Below are 17,381 nucleotides of genomic sequence, written 5' to 3'. Positions count from 1 at the left end.
AAGGACAAAGATAATACTTTTTATAATTAAATGTTGTTTGAATATCTATCTGACCTACCTTTCACCTTTAAGTCAACAGAATAGTACAAGTCACTTTGTTAACCTGGCACAGTTTAAGATAAGTCCAATGAAGAAAATCCAATTTCCTGATTCTCTCAGCCAAAATAAGCAAACCTAAGTTAGTTTGATCTAACAGCAAGCTCTAGGAAACATATCCATTTACAACTGAAAAATCAGAACAAGAATCAGAATTTAAGGGAACTTAGAAATCACCCATGACCTCATTTTATAGTCAAGAAAATTAAGTACCAGAAGTTAGTTAACAGTTATTTGACATGGAAGCTTCAGGAAGTAATGTTTTGTTGGCTGAAATAGAATTTTTAAAATGATCCACTTTGAGTTGCATAAAAGTATAGGCAAAATGTACTTGATACTTAAAAATGAAAAAAAAAAAACAAACTGCTATTTGCCTAACTTCCCCAAGAGGAAAAATAATTTCAAATAGAATTTTTCATTGTCTAGTTGTACTCAGAATCAGTTCCAGTTGCAGGAGGGCAATAAAAAAAAAAACTTCCAATCCTTTTCTAAGAATAAAAGACAAATTAAAATGAAATTTTCCACACTTCATATTCAGATAACCAAAACACAGTGAATCAACTCTTATTTTTTAAAAATATCACAAAGAGATAATATATTTGCTTTATTAAATGCCTTCAAATTAGACTAGATAGAAAAAAAGCTACAAAGCAACCTTAATCATAAGCAACTATCTTTATCTTGCTTTTTCTTATCTAAATCCTATTTTCAGAAATTGAGGTTAGGTCCAAAGAAATCAAGTAAGAGTATATATTATATATTTATTTAATGAATTGATACATATCATTAATACTTAGTACAAAAAATATTCACAAAGCAAAATTGCTGGCAACTTTCATTTTAAAAACAAAAATGACTTTTCTCTTATATTCTCCCCCTGGAGATTCTTGGGTGGAAGTGAGCAAACCTTTGCAAAGGTGGCAACCATCTGGTGTTTCTGACAGTGCCAGAAGGAAAAGGCAGTCCTTTTTGAGGAGAAGCTTGGTCTGCTCCTCCTTCTAGCCCAACCTTTCAATAATGAAGTTGTTTCTCTCCCAGAACCTGCTGTAGATCTGGCCAGGCAGCTACAACTCTTTAAGTCTTTCTCACAATTTTTTTAGGTCCAGGAAAACTTAAATTTGGTTACAAACATTACAGTGACCCACAAGGCCCATCTCAAGCCACTTCCTGCTGCCTCTCCGATCCCACCTCTTACCCTCACAGACACTGCCTTCATTCCCTCTGCTTCTGGCATACTAGACTCCCTGACAAGGCCGCTGTACCATTTCTTCCCTTTGCCTAGGACACACATGACTTACACATCCAATAACTTTCTTACTGAAGCTTTCCTAACCACTCTATTTTAACTTGCAATTCCCCACCCTTGCACTCCCTATCTCCCTTACATGCTCTATTTTTCCCCAGTAACACTTAACCATCATGTGATATAATATATGCTTTTACTTACTTCTTTATTGTCTATCTCTGCTCACTAAAAGGTCAGTGCTGTGAGGCAGAGATTTTTGTCTGTTTTGCTCACTGCATGTCTCCAGCATCTCTAACAGTACTTGGCATATAGTAAAGGCTCAAAAATTACTTATGGAATAAATAAATGATTCCAAGTTTAGGAATTAATTCTGGTATCTATCAAAGATTAATCAAACATTAAGAACACAAAACTATGCAAGATGTTGTTAAATACAGATGGTACAAAAAACATGGTCTTTGCTTTCAAGTATTCTAGCTGGAGAAGCAGAACTAATATACATGGAGTAATTACTTAAATACATAGACAATATTAAGTATGACTATTAACTAATTAGGTTTATTTGTATGATTCATGGAATGTGCCTTGTTATTCCTGGTTATACACCTAGCATATAATTAAATGCTGAATCAAATGGTATAAACTTGTCATACGAGTTCAGAGAAGAAAAAAAAATGAATGTATTGCAAAAGTAAGAAAGGACTATGGGTAGATGATGAGGTTCAACATGGGCTTTGTGGATACAGAGGCTCAACATGGGCTTTGTGGATATAGAGGCATGGGTCAGCAGTGAAGAGGTAAGCTGGCATGTCAGATGAAGTGAATTTTATAAGAGGACAGCCAGGCAGGTGAGGGACAGTAAGAAACCTATCTTAAGCAAAATGATGTTACTCACTGTGAGTAGTCTGATCTGGGGAAGACAATTTGAGTCTAGATCACAAAGAACCTAATCCTCTGAGCAAATGGACTCAAGTCTGGATGGAATCTCATAGCACATGCTGTACCCAGTCTGAGTGCCCTGGAACCCTTCTACCAGTTTGGTACAGCCAACTTATGAAATGCTAACGGTTCACACCAGCAACTTTCTGTGTAAACAAGAGAAACCATTTCCTACCCCCCACCCTGCATGCACACGCACACACACCCACACACATCCATTTCCAGGAAAACTGGTGGCCAATGACTAACATATCCAAGAGAGAGGGGGAAAAAGCCTTGTTCCCTTGCCTCAAGGCAAGACAGACTCTATGGCACAATTTTGTCCCCAAGTTACCTCCTGGATCAAGCTGAGGCTAGATAACCCCTGAAACCACATCCTTGCTCATCTCAGTTGCTTCTTCTTAATCCTCCTTCACCCACTTCATTGTAACATTTCAAAGACCTCTCTTGATATATTACTTGTACATGATTTCTACCTCAGGTTCTGTTTCTAAGGAAACTGGACTATGACAAGTCTGTAAAGGAAAGTACTACATATTCACAAAGAAAAGTACATGTTTATGAAGAAAAGAGTTACATAGCACAAGTACTGTTGTAGGTCATTCAGTTTGGAAGGAGAATACAAAACAGTCTGGTTGGTAACAGATGGAATAAAGAGGGTAAGGAGACAGGAAATCAATTAAGGATGCTGTTGTCAAATTTAGAAATCAGTGGAAAAAAATATTTGCTTTGATATTACAACTTAGGAAAAGAAGGGACTTAGTATAGGGAAAGATTGAAGCTAACTCTTCACAATTTTGTTCTTTCCTTGAAAGGCAAAAAATATTTCTTCAATAGTACTGTTAATGTTTTGGGTTTTTTGTTTTGTTTTGTTTTGTTTTGTTTGTTTTGAGAGAGAGAGAGAATGCGTGAGCAAGCAGGGGAGACAAGAGGTAAAGGGAAGGACAGAATCTTAAGCAGGCTCCACACACAGCAGACTACAATACAGGACTGGAATAAGATGAGGGGTCTGATCTCATGACCTTAAGATCATGACCTGAGCTGAAATCAAGAATCGGATGCTTAATGGACTAAGCCACCTAGGTGCCCCAGTAGTGACTGTCAATGTTATACCATAAATTCTTTTAAATACAAATCTCAGGGGCACCTGGGTGGCTCAGTAGTTGAGCATCTGCCTTTGGCTCAGGTCGTGATCCTGGGGTCCTGGGATCGAGTCCCACATTGGTCTCCCCATGGGGAGCCTGCTTTTCCCTTGGCCTATGTCTCTGCCTCTCTCTCTTGTGTCTCTCATGAATAAATAAAATCTTTTAAAAGAAATTAAAATAAATAAACACAAATCTCTTTTCAGGTTGACATTATTTAACACAAGAAGTATTCAAAAGTTGAGAATTACAATGAATAACAACAATAATAACAACTCTAAAATTTGTTCTCATGTTTTGGGCCCTGAATATCTATATTCAGAAATACTGAAGATTAAGCAGTATCTCCAAATATATAAAATGACTTCGTTTGTTAAATCCCATAGTCAGGTAGCTTAAAAGAATCTTTATGAAGGTGAGTAAAAGATTACTTAAATTGGAAATGCATGCAAACAAGGTAACATCTGGTTTTCATCTGTTCTTATGGGACCCAGAAGTATTTTCAAAAGAAAATAAGATACTGGGTCCTGGGTCATAACATGTGCAGCACAATGTGAAAATAGGTATGCTGATATGAAAGAAATGATACACAACCCAGGAAAAGAGCTTATACTTTAAATAAACTCTCAACTTTAGAATTTGAGAAACAGCCCATCATCATCATCTATATTTATTTTATTTTGTTAATATCTCAAATTACGCTTCTTGACTTCATGGTACCCTTTCAAAATTCATATTTAGTAAAAACGACTATAAATAAAAATGACTACTTTTCATTTAGTTAGTAAAAATAATTTTGTGTTAAATGTCTCAGTACTTAGAACATAATGGACATTTAAAAAAACAGAACTTTTTAGTAAGGTTATTTTTTTTCTTATTGACTACTTTATATGCATTAAAATGTACATCTAACAGCTATCAAAATTTAAATACAAATAACCTTTGAACAAACAGTCTCACTGACAGGAATTTCTCCCACACAAAAAAAAGGGGGAGGGTGGGAGGGGCTGCTTACATCAAAGTAATTCTGTAAGTCTAAGTTCATAAAACTTTCTCCTACTCCATTTTAAGACCAAATTGACACTCTTCCAGACAAGTACATATAGCTTACCCTGTATATATCTTTTAAATAGTCCCAGGAGAGGCTCCAAGAAAAAAAAAAAAGGTTCCATAGCCAAATACATTTGGTACTACATATGTTATCCCCCTCTTAAAAATTAACAAAATACACAATAACTTACAGAAGCCTCCAAGATATTTTGGGGGGGGGGGGGGGAATGGTGTTTTCCAAATTTTATAGAAATAGAACACTTTTGTAATCATCAAAAACAAGACTTATTTAAAGCCTTCCATACTGTTAAATGATAGATACTTGCCCTATAAACCTTAAAGGTTGAGAGCTATCAGTGAGACACCCTCTCCCCACTCCCTTTCACCTCCCTTCCCCCCTTGGTCCAAGATACTGCAGTAATTATAACATTATAATTCATAATAATCATAGGGAACTTACTAAAATATACTTCTTGGTCCTTTCAGATAACTTTTGATTTCTATCAGTATTTTTAGCAAGCAATAATCCAAATGATTTCACGGCAAGTGAAATGCTGAAATGCTCAAAATGCCTGATACAGTATAGTCAATGAGATGATTAGCTATGCTATAACTGAGGCTAGAGTAACTTTAAAAAACAAAAACAGTAAATTCAGAAAATCTGTGTTTCAAATGAGTATATTAAAATTACATTTTTCAATCCAGGAAAAAAAAGGGCAAAAGACATACTAAGAAAAGCCAAAATGTATCTTAAAAGAATACCCTCTAATATACTACCCAGAATATTAAAGCCAAGAGTTTTACCCTATTATAAGAATTTTTAGCCTGCACTGTATTGAGACATCTCAGGAATTCTTAGATTTTTCTAAAATTATATATATAATTTGTATGAGTACATGAATGCATGTCTTTTTATGCGGAAATAATCCAAAGGTTTCACCAGTTTTTCATATAGTGCTCAATTACTCCATTTAAAAGCCATTTCATTTTTTATTTATCTACCTGAAACAATGGTAGTAGAAACTTCTTAATTAACAAGACAAATCAGATACATAAAAACACACTCCTCAGCATTGTTTCTCTCTCAGAGGCAAACAAAATGCAAATTACCTTTGCAGAGTCATATTCAAAGAGCCTGTACAACCCTTAATCTTGTTCTGGGCTTCAAGATGAGTCATTCCATGTGCGCTTATTCCATCAATGCTGAGAACCACATCGCCTATTCTTACATTTGCCTGGGATGCTTTGCCGCCATCTTTCAGCTGTAATAAATACATTTCATTAGGAGTGTCACTCTTTAAAAAACAGAGAATAACAAACACAGATGAAAATTATGCTTCTGCTGTATCAAAAGTGTATAATATACTTTTAGACAAAATAATAAAAAGTCATCTTGGTTTAACAAGTAAAGTCAAAATGCAAGTGACTTTCATGTTTATTTCCTTAAATTCTTATTTGCTCTCTTAAAAACTAAAAGAATTTTCTGAAAAAGTTCCCTGGTAATTTCTCCATTTTTTTGTTGTGTAACAGTAGCGTGAGATTGTTATGAATGAGGAAGAGAAGTAACCAAGGAAATTACATTTTAGCATCTGTAAAATTCTTTAAACAACTGTATTTTTGTTTTAGCACAAAGAATATTACAGAGGATCTATTGAACAATCCTTCCTGTTAAGTCCAATTTCTACCAAGTGTTTGGGGTCCTGAATTCCTTTAGATCACAGGCCCAAACATATTTTACATTAGATGTGCTTCCTGCTCAAGACATTTAGTAGGAGAGAAAGGAAGACAGTTGTGTCTGAGACTGTCAGACTTTTTTGTGTATCACAATCTCCAATCTTTCTTCTCTTCTCTAAAAACTTTTCTATGTGTTCACGTAACTTAGTTTGATCTCCTTAAAAGTTCATGTGTATCTATTTCATTGCTCCAAAAAAAGCAAATATAAAATAACAGTAAAATGAAAGATGATGTAATTTTAACACATACCTAGAAACACGGAAAAAGTACAAATCAAAAGAAACCATTCTAATTCAAATGATAAGCTAGGAATTCAGTAAGTACAAGTAGGTAACACTGAATATTGGATTGTTGGAACACAGGTGAGATTTCACCCAAAAAAAAAGAAAGAAAGAAAATAACCAATATTCCTCAAATACTTAAAACTAAAAGATTTTATACTGTTTCTCTTTGGAATGATGAAAAAATTCTGGAAGTGGACAGCAGTGATGGTTGTACAACACTGTAACTATACTTATTGCAAGTGAATTGTACACTTAAAAGTGGTTAAAATGATTAACTTTTATGATTACCACAATTTTTTAAAAAAATGAAAAAAAAAGGGATGCCTGAGTGGCTCAGCAGTTGGGTGTCTGCCTTCGGCCCAGGGCGTGATCCTGGAGTCCTGGGATCGAGTCCCACATCAGGCTCCCCACAGGGAGCCTGCTTCGCTTCTCCCTCTGCCTGTGTCTCTGCCTCTCTCTCTCTCTCTCTCTCTCTCTCTCTCTCGTCTCTCATGAATAAATAAAAAAATCTTTAAAAAAATGAAAAAAAAAACCCTAAATATTTTAGAGAACATTGTGCTAAAATTACTTCCTGATTATATCCCTCAGCAAACTAAACAAGAACCAAGTACTGGAATTCACAACTTGGAAGCAAAGCAATAAATAAAATAGCATATGTTCACTTAGGTTAGGTTTTGATTATCATCAGCTGTCAAACCCTCTCCTTAAAAATAATGATCGAGGCAGACCAATATTAGTATATGAGAACAAGTATCTGGATCTAAAATCAAGAAAATAGTAGTGAAGGTTAGATTCATTGAGAAAGGGCCCATGTCTGTGTTCCTCTCCACTTTATCCTAATGCTACAAGTGTGCCTAGCATACTACAGACCTTCATGGAATATATACTGAAAGAATGAATGCCACATATTTATTATTATCATTATTATTATTATTATTATTATTTAAAGATTTCATTTATTTATTCATGAGAGACACAGAGAGAGAAGCAGACACACAGGCAGAGGGAGAAGCAGGCTCCATGCAGGGAGCCCAACCTGGGACTTGATCCCAGAACTCCAGGATCACACCCTGAGCCAAAGACAGATACTCAACCACTGAGCCATCCAGGCATCCCATGTATTTATTATTTAATAGTGGCAATGGTTTGTTTTAAATTATGAAATTGGGGGGGGGCACCTAGCTGGCTCAGTCGGTAGAGCATGCAACTCTTGATCTCAGGGTTGTGAGTTCGAGCCCCATGCTGGGTATGGAGCTTACTTCATTAAAAAATAAATTAATTAAATAAAATAAATTGTGATATTAGGAAAAACTAAAATTTTACATAATTAGAAATTTATTCCATTTTAAAACACAACTATCAAGTGACTAAATTCTTGAAATTAGTAAGAAAAAATACTTGAACAAAGCTATATAAAACCTCACAGACATGAAGTGTTAAAAAAGATTCTAAAACGTTCAAATGAAGTATTCTCTATCACATACATAGTGTATCATGATTTTGTTTTCATCTTTACACTAATAGAAATAATCCTCTCAGCTGCTGCCAAGAGATTTAAGAGTAAAAAAATTAGAATGTTGACACTAAACAAAATTTCCAGAGTAACAAAACAAATCAAAATTTAACTCATGGCAAACTTATCAATATAGTTATATCATATATGCATACATGTACTCATATATACACCTTTTATTATATATCATATGATTGACAAAGTAGTTCCAAAATTCAACAAAAATTAAATGGACTAGATTTCAGAATCACAGGATGAAGAAAAAATAAGATAAAACTTTATTAAGCATATTTTAAAATACTATAAAGGCAGAAATATTTATTAAAATATGAAAGCTGTGGGGGGTAGGGAAAAAGTCTTTAAAAACAGTATAACTACATTAGGGGATACAGTTTTACTACATTAAGTAATAGGTGAACTGTCTTTTAATAAGCAGTATTTCTTTTTATGACTTTAAATATAAAGAAACCACTTAATAGCAGAATATGAACTGTCCTTCCCAAATGCACCAAATTAAACTGTTAAAATTGTGAAGGATATTTACAGAGAACTGTTCCTAAAATCCAGCAGTGCTGGGTTTTATAAATGGGACTTATTTATAAGGTTGTTATAATGATTATGTGAGATAAGAGCTCAATAGACATTAACTATTATTTCCTTGACTTCAGATTATTAACCTGAGAAATGTACAGGCTATACTAAATTATCTTAAAGGTCCCTTCCAGTTTTAAAAGTTTATCTATCTGGGGTACCTGTGTAGCTCAGTCAGTTGAGCATTCAACTCTTTGGTTTCAGCTCAGGTCCTGATCCCCAGGTCCTGGGATTGAGCCCCCTGCCAGGGTCCATTCTCAGTGGGGAGTCTGTTTGAGAGTCTCCCTCTGCCCCTCCCCCTGCTCGCTTTCTCTCTCAAATAAATAAATCTTTAAAAAATAAAAGTTTACCTATGAGCTATCTGCACAAAGGTATAGATCTAATCCTAAAAGAAGAGTTAAGTTTGAACGATTTCATTGGTTGAGCAAAGGAAAATCTATTCCCTTCCAAACTGAGCAAATGAATTGAAATTTGAATCCTGATAATGAGAGAAGCTATCAAATAATTTATCCTAGGTTTTATTTTAGCCAAGAAAGGAAGTCAAGCACTAAAATAAATAGAGATAGATAGATAGACAGAGACAACCAGAAATAGAACACAGCTGAATTACCTCACAATTTCTCACATAAGGTAGCCTTAAAATAGAAACACTGAAACCTATGCACATTTCCTCTAAATGTACTCAACAAAAGCAATTTAAATACTCTCAACCAGTAGTAATATAAAGATAATGAACAATGTAGAAAGAAAACAATCTGATCAAATCCAATGTCACAACTAGGTAAAACTTTTCTTACTCCTATGTTCCAGCTGCCTACTAGATTCTAAAATCCCATGATCTCAAGATGTTCAAATCCAACTTCTTAGAAGTATCTATCCCTTTTGGAATGCTTTTACTCTAACTGCCACCCTTATTTTTAAATGGTGGAGCATAGAAACCCTATAGCCCCTGTGAATTCTGCTTCTACCATCTAGGGAAATTACCAAATTGTGCCTATCCTTCCATTCCTTTCCCATGCTTGTCCAAACTCTGAACATCTGTCACCTTGACTTTGCCTACTACCTACAAGAGTTTCCTAAAGACCTCCCTACCATCAAACTCTTCATATTCCTCCCCTTTTCCTCAATCTTCACATTTCCATAATGGTGGCCTTATTACCACTTCATACTGGAGAGTCCCAATCATGTCAACTATTTATAAAAGAGGGTGAAAAAACTTCAAATATCTTCTTGCTTCCTACAATTTAGAAAAAAGCTAAAGCCTGAATTATGAATCATCTATAACTTGTTACAGTCAGAGATCATGTTTTAGAATTTGTTCTTCTCCAAGAGCCTTGAATATTGTAGGTATTAGAAAAATATCTATTTAAACTATAGTAAATAAGAAATCAATATATCACACATCAGTTTACTATGCTAAATTCTAGTAGAATATATTTAATTCACCAAAGAGAAAAATGGATCTAATCTGAATATGAGAATCTTTGATGAATTAGGCTGAACTGATCTAAGTAAGGTCAAAACTCAAACCACATTTCTAATAGAACAAAGTAAATTCATTTTGGATAATAGTTAGTGATATATCTTTCCCAGGATCTTCAAAGAAATATCACAATCTTCTTGATATCTTTATCTAACAAGTGTTAGGAAGAACTTGATTATGGGGCAGCTGGGTGGCTCAGTCAGTTCAGCATCGAACTCTTGATTTCAATTCTGGACCATGGACCTGTTTAAGATTCTCTCTCTATCCCCCTGCCCCACTCTGCCCCTAGCTCGTTCTCTCTCTCTATCATAAATAAATAAAGAGCTTAATTGTATTTATTAATCACAACTTTTTCTCAATGATCAGAAATGGAGGGCAGCCCGGGTGGCTCAGTGGTTTGGCACCGCCTTCAGCCCAGGCCGTGATCCTGGAGACCCAGGATCGAGTCCCACGTCGGGCTCCCTGCATGGAGCCTACTTCTCCCTCTGCTTGTGTCTCTGCCTCTCTCTGTGTCTCTTGTGAATAAATAAAGTCTTAAAAAAAAAAAAAAAAGAAATGGAAACAAATGTCCATCACCATCTATCCAATCTTTCATATTATTTAAACTGTCAAACAAATTCCTTTTTGTCTATAGTTTTTTGAGGACAGTAATATTAATCATCTTGCGTTTTTAATATTAACATCTTTTCTAAATCTCTAACCATCTTTAGTATGTGATACTTAGGTTTTTCTATTCACACAATTTAAAGACCATGAAGAGCCTGAACTAATGCTGTATGTATAATATGTATAGTGGGAAAGGCCCAATGCACAGAAACAAATTTAAGACTTGTTAAATCCTATGAGCTTCATTTACCCCAGAACCGCCTCCTCAAGCCATCCACTCATTAGAAAGATAAATGTTTTTCTTCCCCCTTAAATTGGGGAGGATGTCACATTATTATGAATTGTTAGCAGCTAAGGAAAAACTACAAGGTCACTCATTATTTGCACAGTTCATTTTTTCTTTGTTTTTCCAAGTCTGAATAGCTTGCATTCATTTGAAAGAGTAATCTTTCTGTCATCAGTAAATCTTGTACATATTATATGACAGTCATAAGTGTATGTGTATTTCATAAATGTACAATGTGTAAGAAGAAAGCAGTAGTGGGAGGCTCCTGTATCAAGCTCAGCATAAATCAAACTAATCACAAGCAAATGCTTCCCCTTTGATCCTGAGATGTACTTTTTATTACTGTTGTCCAATATTCCTCAAACTTAATTGTAGCTATAATGTTTCTTTAAAAACACTACTTTCAAAAAATAAAAATAAAAATAAAAAAATAAAACACTGCTTTGCGGTCTCAAGATGCAAGCATACGTGGCTGTACATGTTGGAACTACTTCTGAGCTTCTGTTTACAGATGCAGAAATGAAGGTAAATCAGGACAACTATATCCTCTTCAAGAGAATGGTATCTCTACTGAGCCTCCCTATTAATCAAGATGAAACAGGCTCTACAATCAATCACCTATACTTGGACTAAAATCTCTATGGATTCATTTTAACCCTTTATCTGCAATTACAGATGACAGGAAGTTTTCTCTTGAAAAGGAAGTCCAGTCTTCAGTAAGCAGATGGGTAGACTGTGTGTGTGTGTGTGTGTGTGTGTGTGTGTGTGTGTGTGTATAGTGTATAGTTATGGGAAAAGATGAAAGGCACCACCAGCCTGGGCATCCTCCATCTTACTTTAACCAGGAAATACTAGGTAAAGTATCTTCACTCATTTTAGAGGAGAAGCTCTTCTCATGTATTTTTCTATCCTGAGAAACAAATGACCCAGAAAAAGTAATTAGGACTATTTACTGAGCAACAATAGTAAACAAGCAACTATGAGATACCCTTTATCTTTCTTAGCCATTATCAGGTAGTTTTAGTCCATGTTACAGTAGAAAAAGGGAGCTTCAAAGGGACTGCCTATGTCCATACAGCAAATAAGAACACAGTATAGAGCACAGGCTTTGTTATCAGGCAAACATGAGTTCATATTCATGTTCGGCCATTTATTGGTTATGTGACATGAATTTATTAGACCTCTGTAAGCTTCGTTTATCTCTCATTAAAATGAAGACTACAATTCCACCTGCCTCACAGAACATTCAAGCAGATAATAAAACACTAGCATAGTACATACCGCACAATGCAAGATAAATGTTCACTATTATCATTATTATACCATGCCACCAATTTACATAGGCTGGACGCCTGTTTCAAGGACATACAGGGCAGAGAAGACAGCTTTTCAAACTGATCAGTCAGACCTTCTGGCTTCTCTTTCCCTCCATAAGTAAAGACAAAATATCCTTTCTTCATTCACTCTATTCCTTTAGCTTCTCTAAGCCTAAAGTTTTCCTTTATACAGCAAGAGAGCTAGATACATCACAGGATCAGAACCAGCTTGCCATGTTCTCTTTCTCTGCTTACCACTATCAAATTCTGAATTTTCCAAACTCCATTCTCAGAGGATGGTGATCTCACATGACCACTTCCCAGGTCAGGTGTTGCCATTGTACCAAGAGGACAAAGAATAAGAATCAATAAGATAATATTGGGGAAGAAGCCTTGGAATGGGGGTTAACAAATGACAGGAAGGAGAGAAAACACACAGCAAAAGGAACGAAAAAGGGCACTGGCACAGAGAGTAGAATAGGAAACCACGATTATGAGAGAAGAAAGGGCCATGAAGTATCTGAGGTTTGGTAAACTATATCTAGGCCTTATCTCTGAGTCTATTGTACATCCAGGGGCACATGCATAAGATAATATTTAAAATGAACAGAACATCAAAATAAGAATTAATTATGGGAGATTTTATACTTTGAGTTGAATAAAATAACCTAAACTATTAATAACTATGATTTAGAGCCAATTAACTCACAGTAATACTAATGTGCATCATTAAACATGTCATTAACTTTATTGTACTCAAATAAAATTTATAACTAAACTTCTCCCAAATGCTTAGCCTCCATGCAAATGTGTGGTTCCAAAGCATTTCTTCTTAAAATTTTTTTAAAATATATATATATACATTTTATTTGAGAGAGGGAGCACATGCACAAGTGTGGGGAGGGACAGAGGGACAAGCAGCCTGACATAGGGCTCAATCCCAGGACTCTGAATTGAAGTCAGACACTTAATCAACTGAGCCACCAAGCACCCCTCTTCTTAAAACTTTTTAACATGAGAGAAAAGTAGCACTACATCTTTATAAAATTGCATTAAAAATATAAGTATCTCAGAGCATGCCACTTAAACAAAAATCTCAAAAAATGCACTAAATAGAACACTTATCTTAACCACAAAGAAGTATGCTATTTGGGATTCGTCAGAAGTTAGAGATACACCTGTTAAACTAACCTTTTCCTGTAGCTATTACCTCTTGAAAGCAAGCATATCACAGAAACAAAATAATCACAGAACGCATAGCAAAAAACCAAAATCAATGAAATCATTATAGAGCTCTCACTTTTAAAAATTAAAATCCAATATGGTGGATATCATTTAAATAAATTTAACTGCCTAAGATTTCTCTTAAAAATGAGCATTTAGGGGCACTGGGGTGGCTTAGTTGGTTATGTGGCCAATTCTTGATTTCGGTCAAGTCATGATCTCAGAGTTTTAAAACTGAGCCCTGCTTTGGGCTCTGCACTGGGCATGGAGCTGGTTAGGATTCTCTCTCTCTCTCTCTCTCTCTCTCTCTCTCCACCTTCCTCTGCCTCACCTCACCCTCTCTATCTCTTTAAAAAAAAAAAAAAGAGCATTTAATATAGCTACTATATTGCCCTAAGCTTTCTCAAAAAGAGGCAAAATGTCTAACCACAGCAGTGACTGCAACACTGTCTTAGAATTCTCTAATGAAACATATCCTTCCAAATCACTGGGAATTCCCAATATACATACAAAAACCTACATGAGCCTTTCCTTGGAAATAAGCCAGCAGTTACAAACCTCAGAAAATAGATGTCAACAATAGCAATGATTTACTGAAGATATATATGACCAAGTATATTACAGAGATCACTTTATAAAATAGATAACACCATTTCAATAATCAGATGTTTATTATGAACAACTTATGCTGGTTCAAAAAATTACTTTGGTAATTATCCTGTTATATTTTATGGGCAACAAGTAGGAGACAGGTACCTATATCATGCACCACAACCAACATGCAAGTTTTCAACCTCTGCATATTTTCAACAAATATGGAATGCTTGGAAATGTATGACCCTAACACCATGGGTATGACAAGAATGCCCTCAGACTTATTAAATGTAAAAAAGGAATATATAAATATGACAGCTATAGAAAGAAACACTACCAGAAATTTCCCATGTCCAAAAACCCTGGGAACTAAACCATGGGAAAATAAAAGATGCTATTTTTCTAACAGTGATTTACCAAAATTTGGATAAATATACTAATAAAATTGTATCAATCTAACCAATAGGATTTTCTGGAAGCAGAGAAAAGCACTAAGGAAAGTCTTATTTTGAAAAACTCCTAAGTATTGGGCAATCTTTAATTTTGCTTTAAAAACATACTTTCTAGTACCTATTGTAGGTTAAAACATTTAAATCCAGGCTTACGAGTCTCTGGTTGCAAGTCTCCAGGTATTTATCTCTCACATACTTCCCAGAATACCACGGATGTGGCTTTTGCACTGCTACCCCTCAAAAAAACATAAGAATGTATGAGAATTATCCCAAAATAGGGAACTCACAGAACTTGTTTTCCTGACAATGAGTATTACTTAATCATCAACCAAATATCACAAATAAACAAAAGTAGCAGAGTTTTTAACCATTAAAGTCAGAAGTAAAGAATATTTGAAAAGTACTAAATTTTTCTCAAACGTATCCTTTAAGTCTTTTTATCAAATCCTAATATATTTACCATCACTCCAGTACTTGTTAATCTGCCTTATAATATTACACTCAAAACTTTAAAGTTGTTTTGTCATGAATTATCTATTCTTAGATAGTGTTGGCACTTCAATCAGCCTGTAGATACTACTCAACTACATATAAAAAAGCTAATCTCTGTCTTGGATGTTTAATGTGAACATGTATGCCCCTTTAAAATTTGAGGCTACTTTGGATTCATTTTAATACTCTTTCCTGTGGGGAAAAAAATGATCTGGCTTTTGTATATTAGAATGGTAACATAAAACAATCACTGATGTCTCTCCGTGAGTAAATATGTAAACTCCTGACCAATGTGAGTAGTGGTTACTTTAACTATGGGCCTTATTTTAACTATGGTTCAAACTGTAATCAATTTTACCCAAAAGTCTGAGAATACACCTTATATGGTAGCAATGAAGAGAATACCTCAAAGTATGTGTCATTATGCCTCACAAAACCAAAGCAAAATAAGAGGGTGATTATGCCTTCTCTTTCCTTATGTAGCCTCTGAGCTACCTAGTTCAAACACAAGGCTTGTTAATACTGTTTGTTCTAGGGGCACCTGGATGGCTCAGTCAGTTAAGTGTCTGCCTTCGACTCAGGTTGTGGTTTGGGGTCCTGGGATGGAGCCCCGAATTGGGCAACCTGCTCAGCAGGAAGCCTGCTTCACCCTGTCCTCCCTGCTTGTGCTTTCTCACTAGCTATCTCTGTCTCTCTCAAATAAATAATAAAATCTAAAAAAAAAAAAAAAAAAGTTGTTTGTTCTAGACTCTAAATCTCTTTTCCATGATGAGTCCTCCTTTACTGAAACAACGTCTTTGTCTTTATTCTTCTTTATCAGCATCCTAATAAAATAGAAACATGCCTCCTTAAATTGTAATTCACTATTAAAACACCACATAACAGTTTTATTTTATAGCTAATCCATACATGTTTAAGCCCAGATATTTAATGTGCTTTGTAGTTAATGTGTGAATATAATTAATTCTACCAATAATGTGAAAGTATGGTGGTTTAATTTAAAAAAAAAAACACACATACAAACATCTCTAAATCAAACAAATTTGTTAATTACAGAGAAATTTGTGTTTCTATATAGTCCACTTTTTAATAATAAGGAAAATGGTAATAAATGTCACAGGTAACTATAAAGGTTAAAAATGAATTGGTCAACTCTAGTTTACCTAAGAACAGATTAACGCTGAAATTCAACCTTCCCTCCTTACTAGTATGAGATGATTTCCCTAAAATTATATGCAAATTGTATACAACTATACATGTATTTTCCATTAAGTAAGTTCATAGCTTTCCCCAAATTCTCAAAGGCATCTATGACAAAAAAAAAATGTTAAGAATGAATTATTTAATGAAATCTTAGAACAGTGTTTCTCAAAGTGTGGTTCCTAAACTACCAGTGGTAGCATACTTTTATGAGAGGGAAAAAATTCACCAGCCCTTCAAAACCCACAAGCTAAAGATGTTTCAAAACAAAACAAAATGCATTAGCATCATGAAAACTTAAGAATTCAAAGCAGAAAGAAAAAGAATTCAAAGTAGAGTTAATATTTACTTAATGTGGTACAAAATTATGACTTCACATGCTAATGGCAGGTAAGTATTAAAGCAAGGACTCACTTTTTTAAAATTCCTATAATCTTCATAATGTAAATCACTAATTATTTAATAAGGGCCTATTCCATTAAGGCACTGCATTTGATACTAAATTCAGAGAAAGGTATAAAGAACTGGAATAGCTCTACCCCTCATCTACTATTTAACTTGTCACATGTGTATGTAACTTTCCATAAAGTGGTACTCCTCAAATGATCTGTGGTGAAAGACACTATCTTTGAGGAAAACGTTTTCCCTCAATCTGCCTTATACCAATTTTTCTGTAATCTATAATAAAAACATATTACTGGAAAACAAAATGTAAAGAAACCATGCAAAATATAAAACCAAATTTCTTATCAGATTCAATAGACAAACTATAAAATTACTGTCAAACTACAAAAGTTTCTAAATACTTATTGTTCATTTCCGTCCTTATTTCATCTCAATCTGTAACCAACAGTTTGCTGGTCTGCAGACCAGAAGGATTTTCTTCTAGGCAATGACTGTATCTTTAATGTCTCTTTAAATCTATCATACAGGACTTAAAAATAACACACAATAGGGCAGCCCCAGTGGCACAGCGGTTTAGCGCTGCCTGCAGCCTGGGGTGTGATCCTGGAGACCTGGGATCGAGTCCCACATCGGGCTTCCTGCATGGAGCCTGCTTCTTCCTCTGCCTGTGTCTCTGCCTCACTCTCTCTCTAAATAAATAAATAAATAAATATTTAAAAAAATAAAAA

General features: G+C 34.8%; 1 protein-coding gene across 27 annotated transcripts in view; it reads right to left on the bottom strand.

Annotated features, from left to right (window-relative positions):
- The window catches only part of PDLIM5 (PDZ and LIM domain 5), a 211,448-nt gene that overhangs the window by 131,922 nt on the left and 62,145 nt on the right, over positions 1–17,381 (bottom strand). For all 27 annotated transcript variants that reach the window (XM_025424333.3, XM_049104951.1, XM_025424350.3 and 24 more), the window contains one exon: positions 5,584–5,735. In XM_025424333.3, coding sequence (XP_025280118.3) covers positions 5,584–5,735 — 152 coding nt within the window. The remainder of the gene's footprint in view (positions 1–5,583; positions 5,736–17,381) is intronic.

The sequence above is a fragment of the Canis lupus genome, chromosome 32, assembly GCF_003254725.2.
Source record: "Canis lupus dingo isolate Sandy chromosome 32, ASM325472v2, whole genome shotgun sequence".
Lineage (NCBI taxonomy): Eukaryota > Metazoa > Chordata > Mammalia > Carnivora > Canidae > Canis > Canis lupus.
Note: the sequence above shows the minus strand (reverse complement) of the source record. Positions and strands in the feature narration are given on the sequence as shown.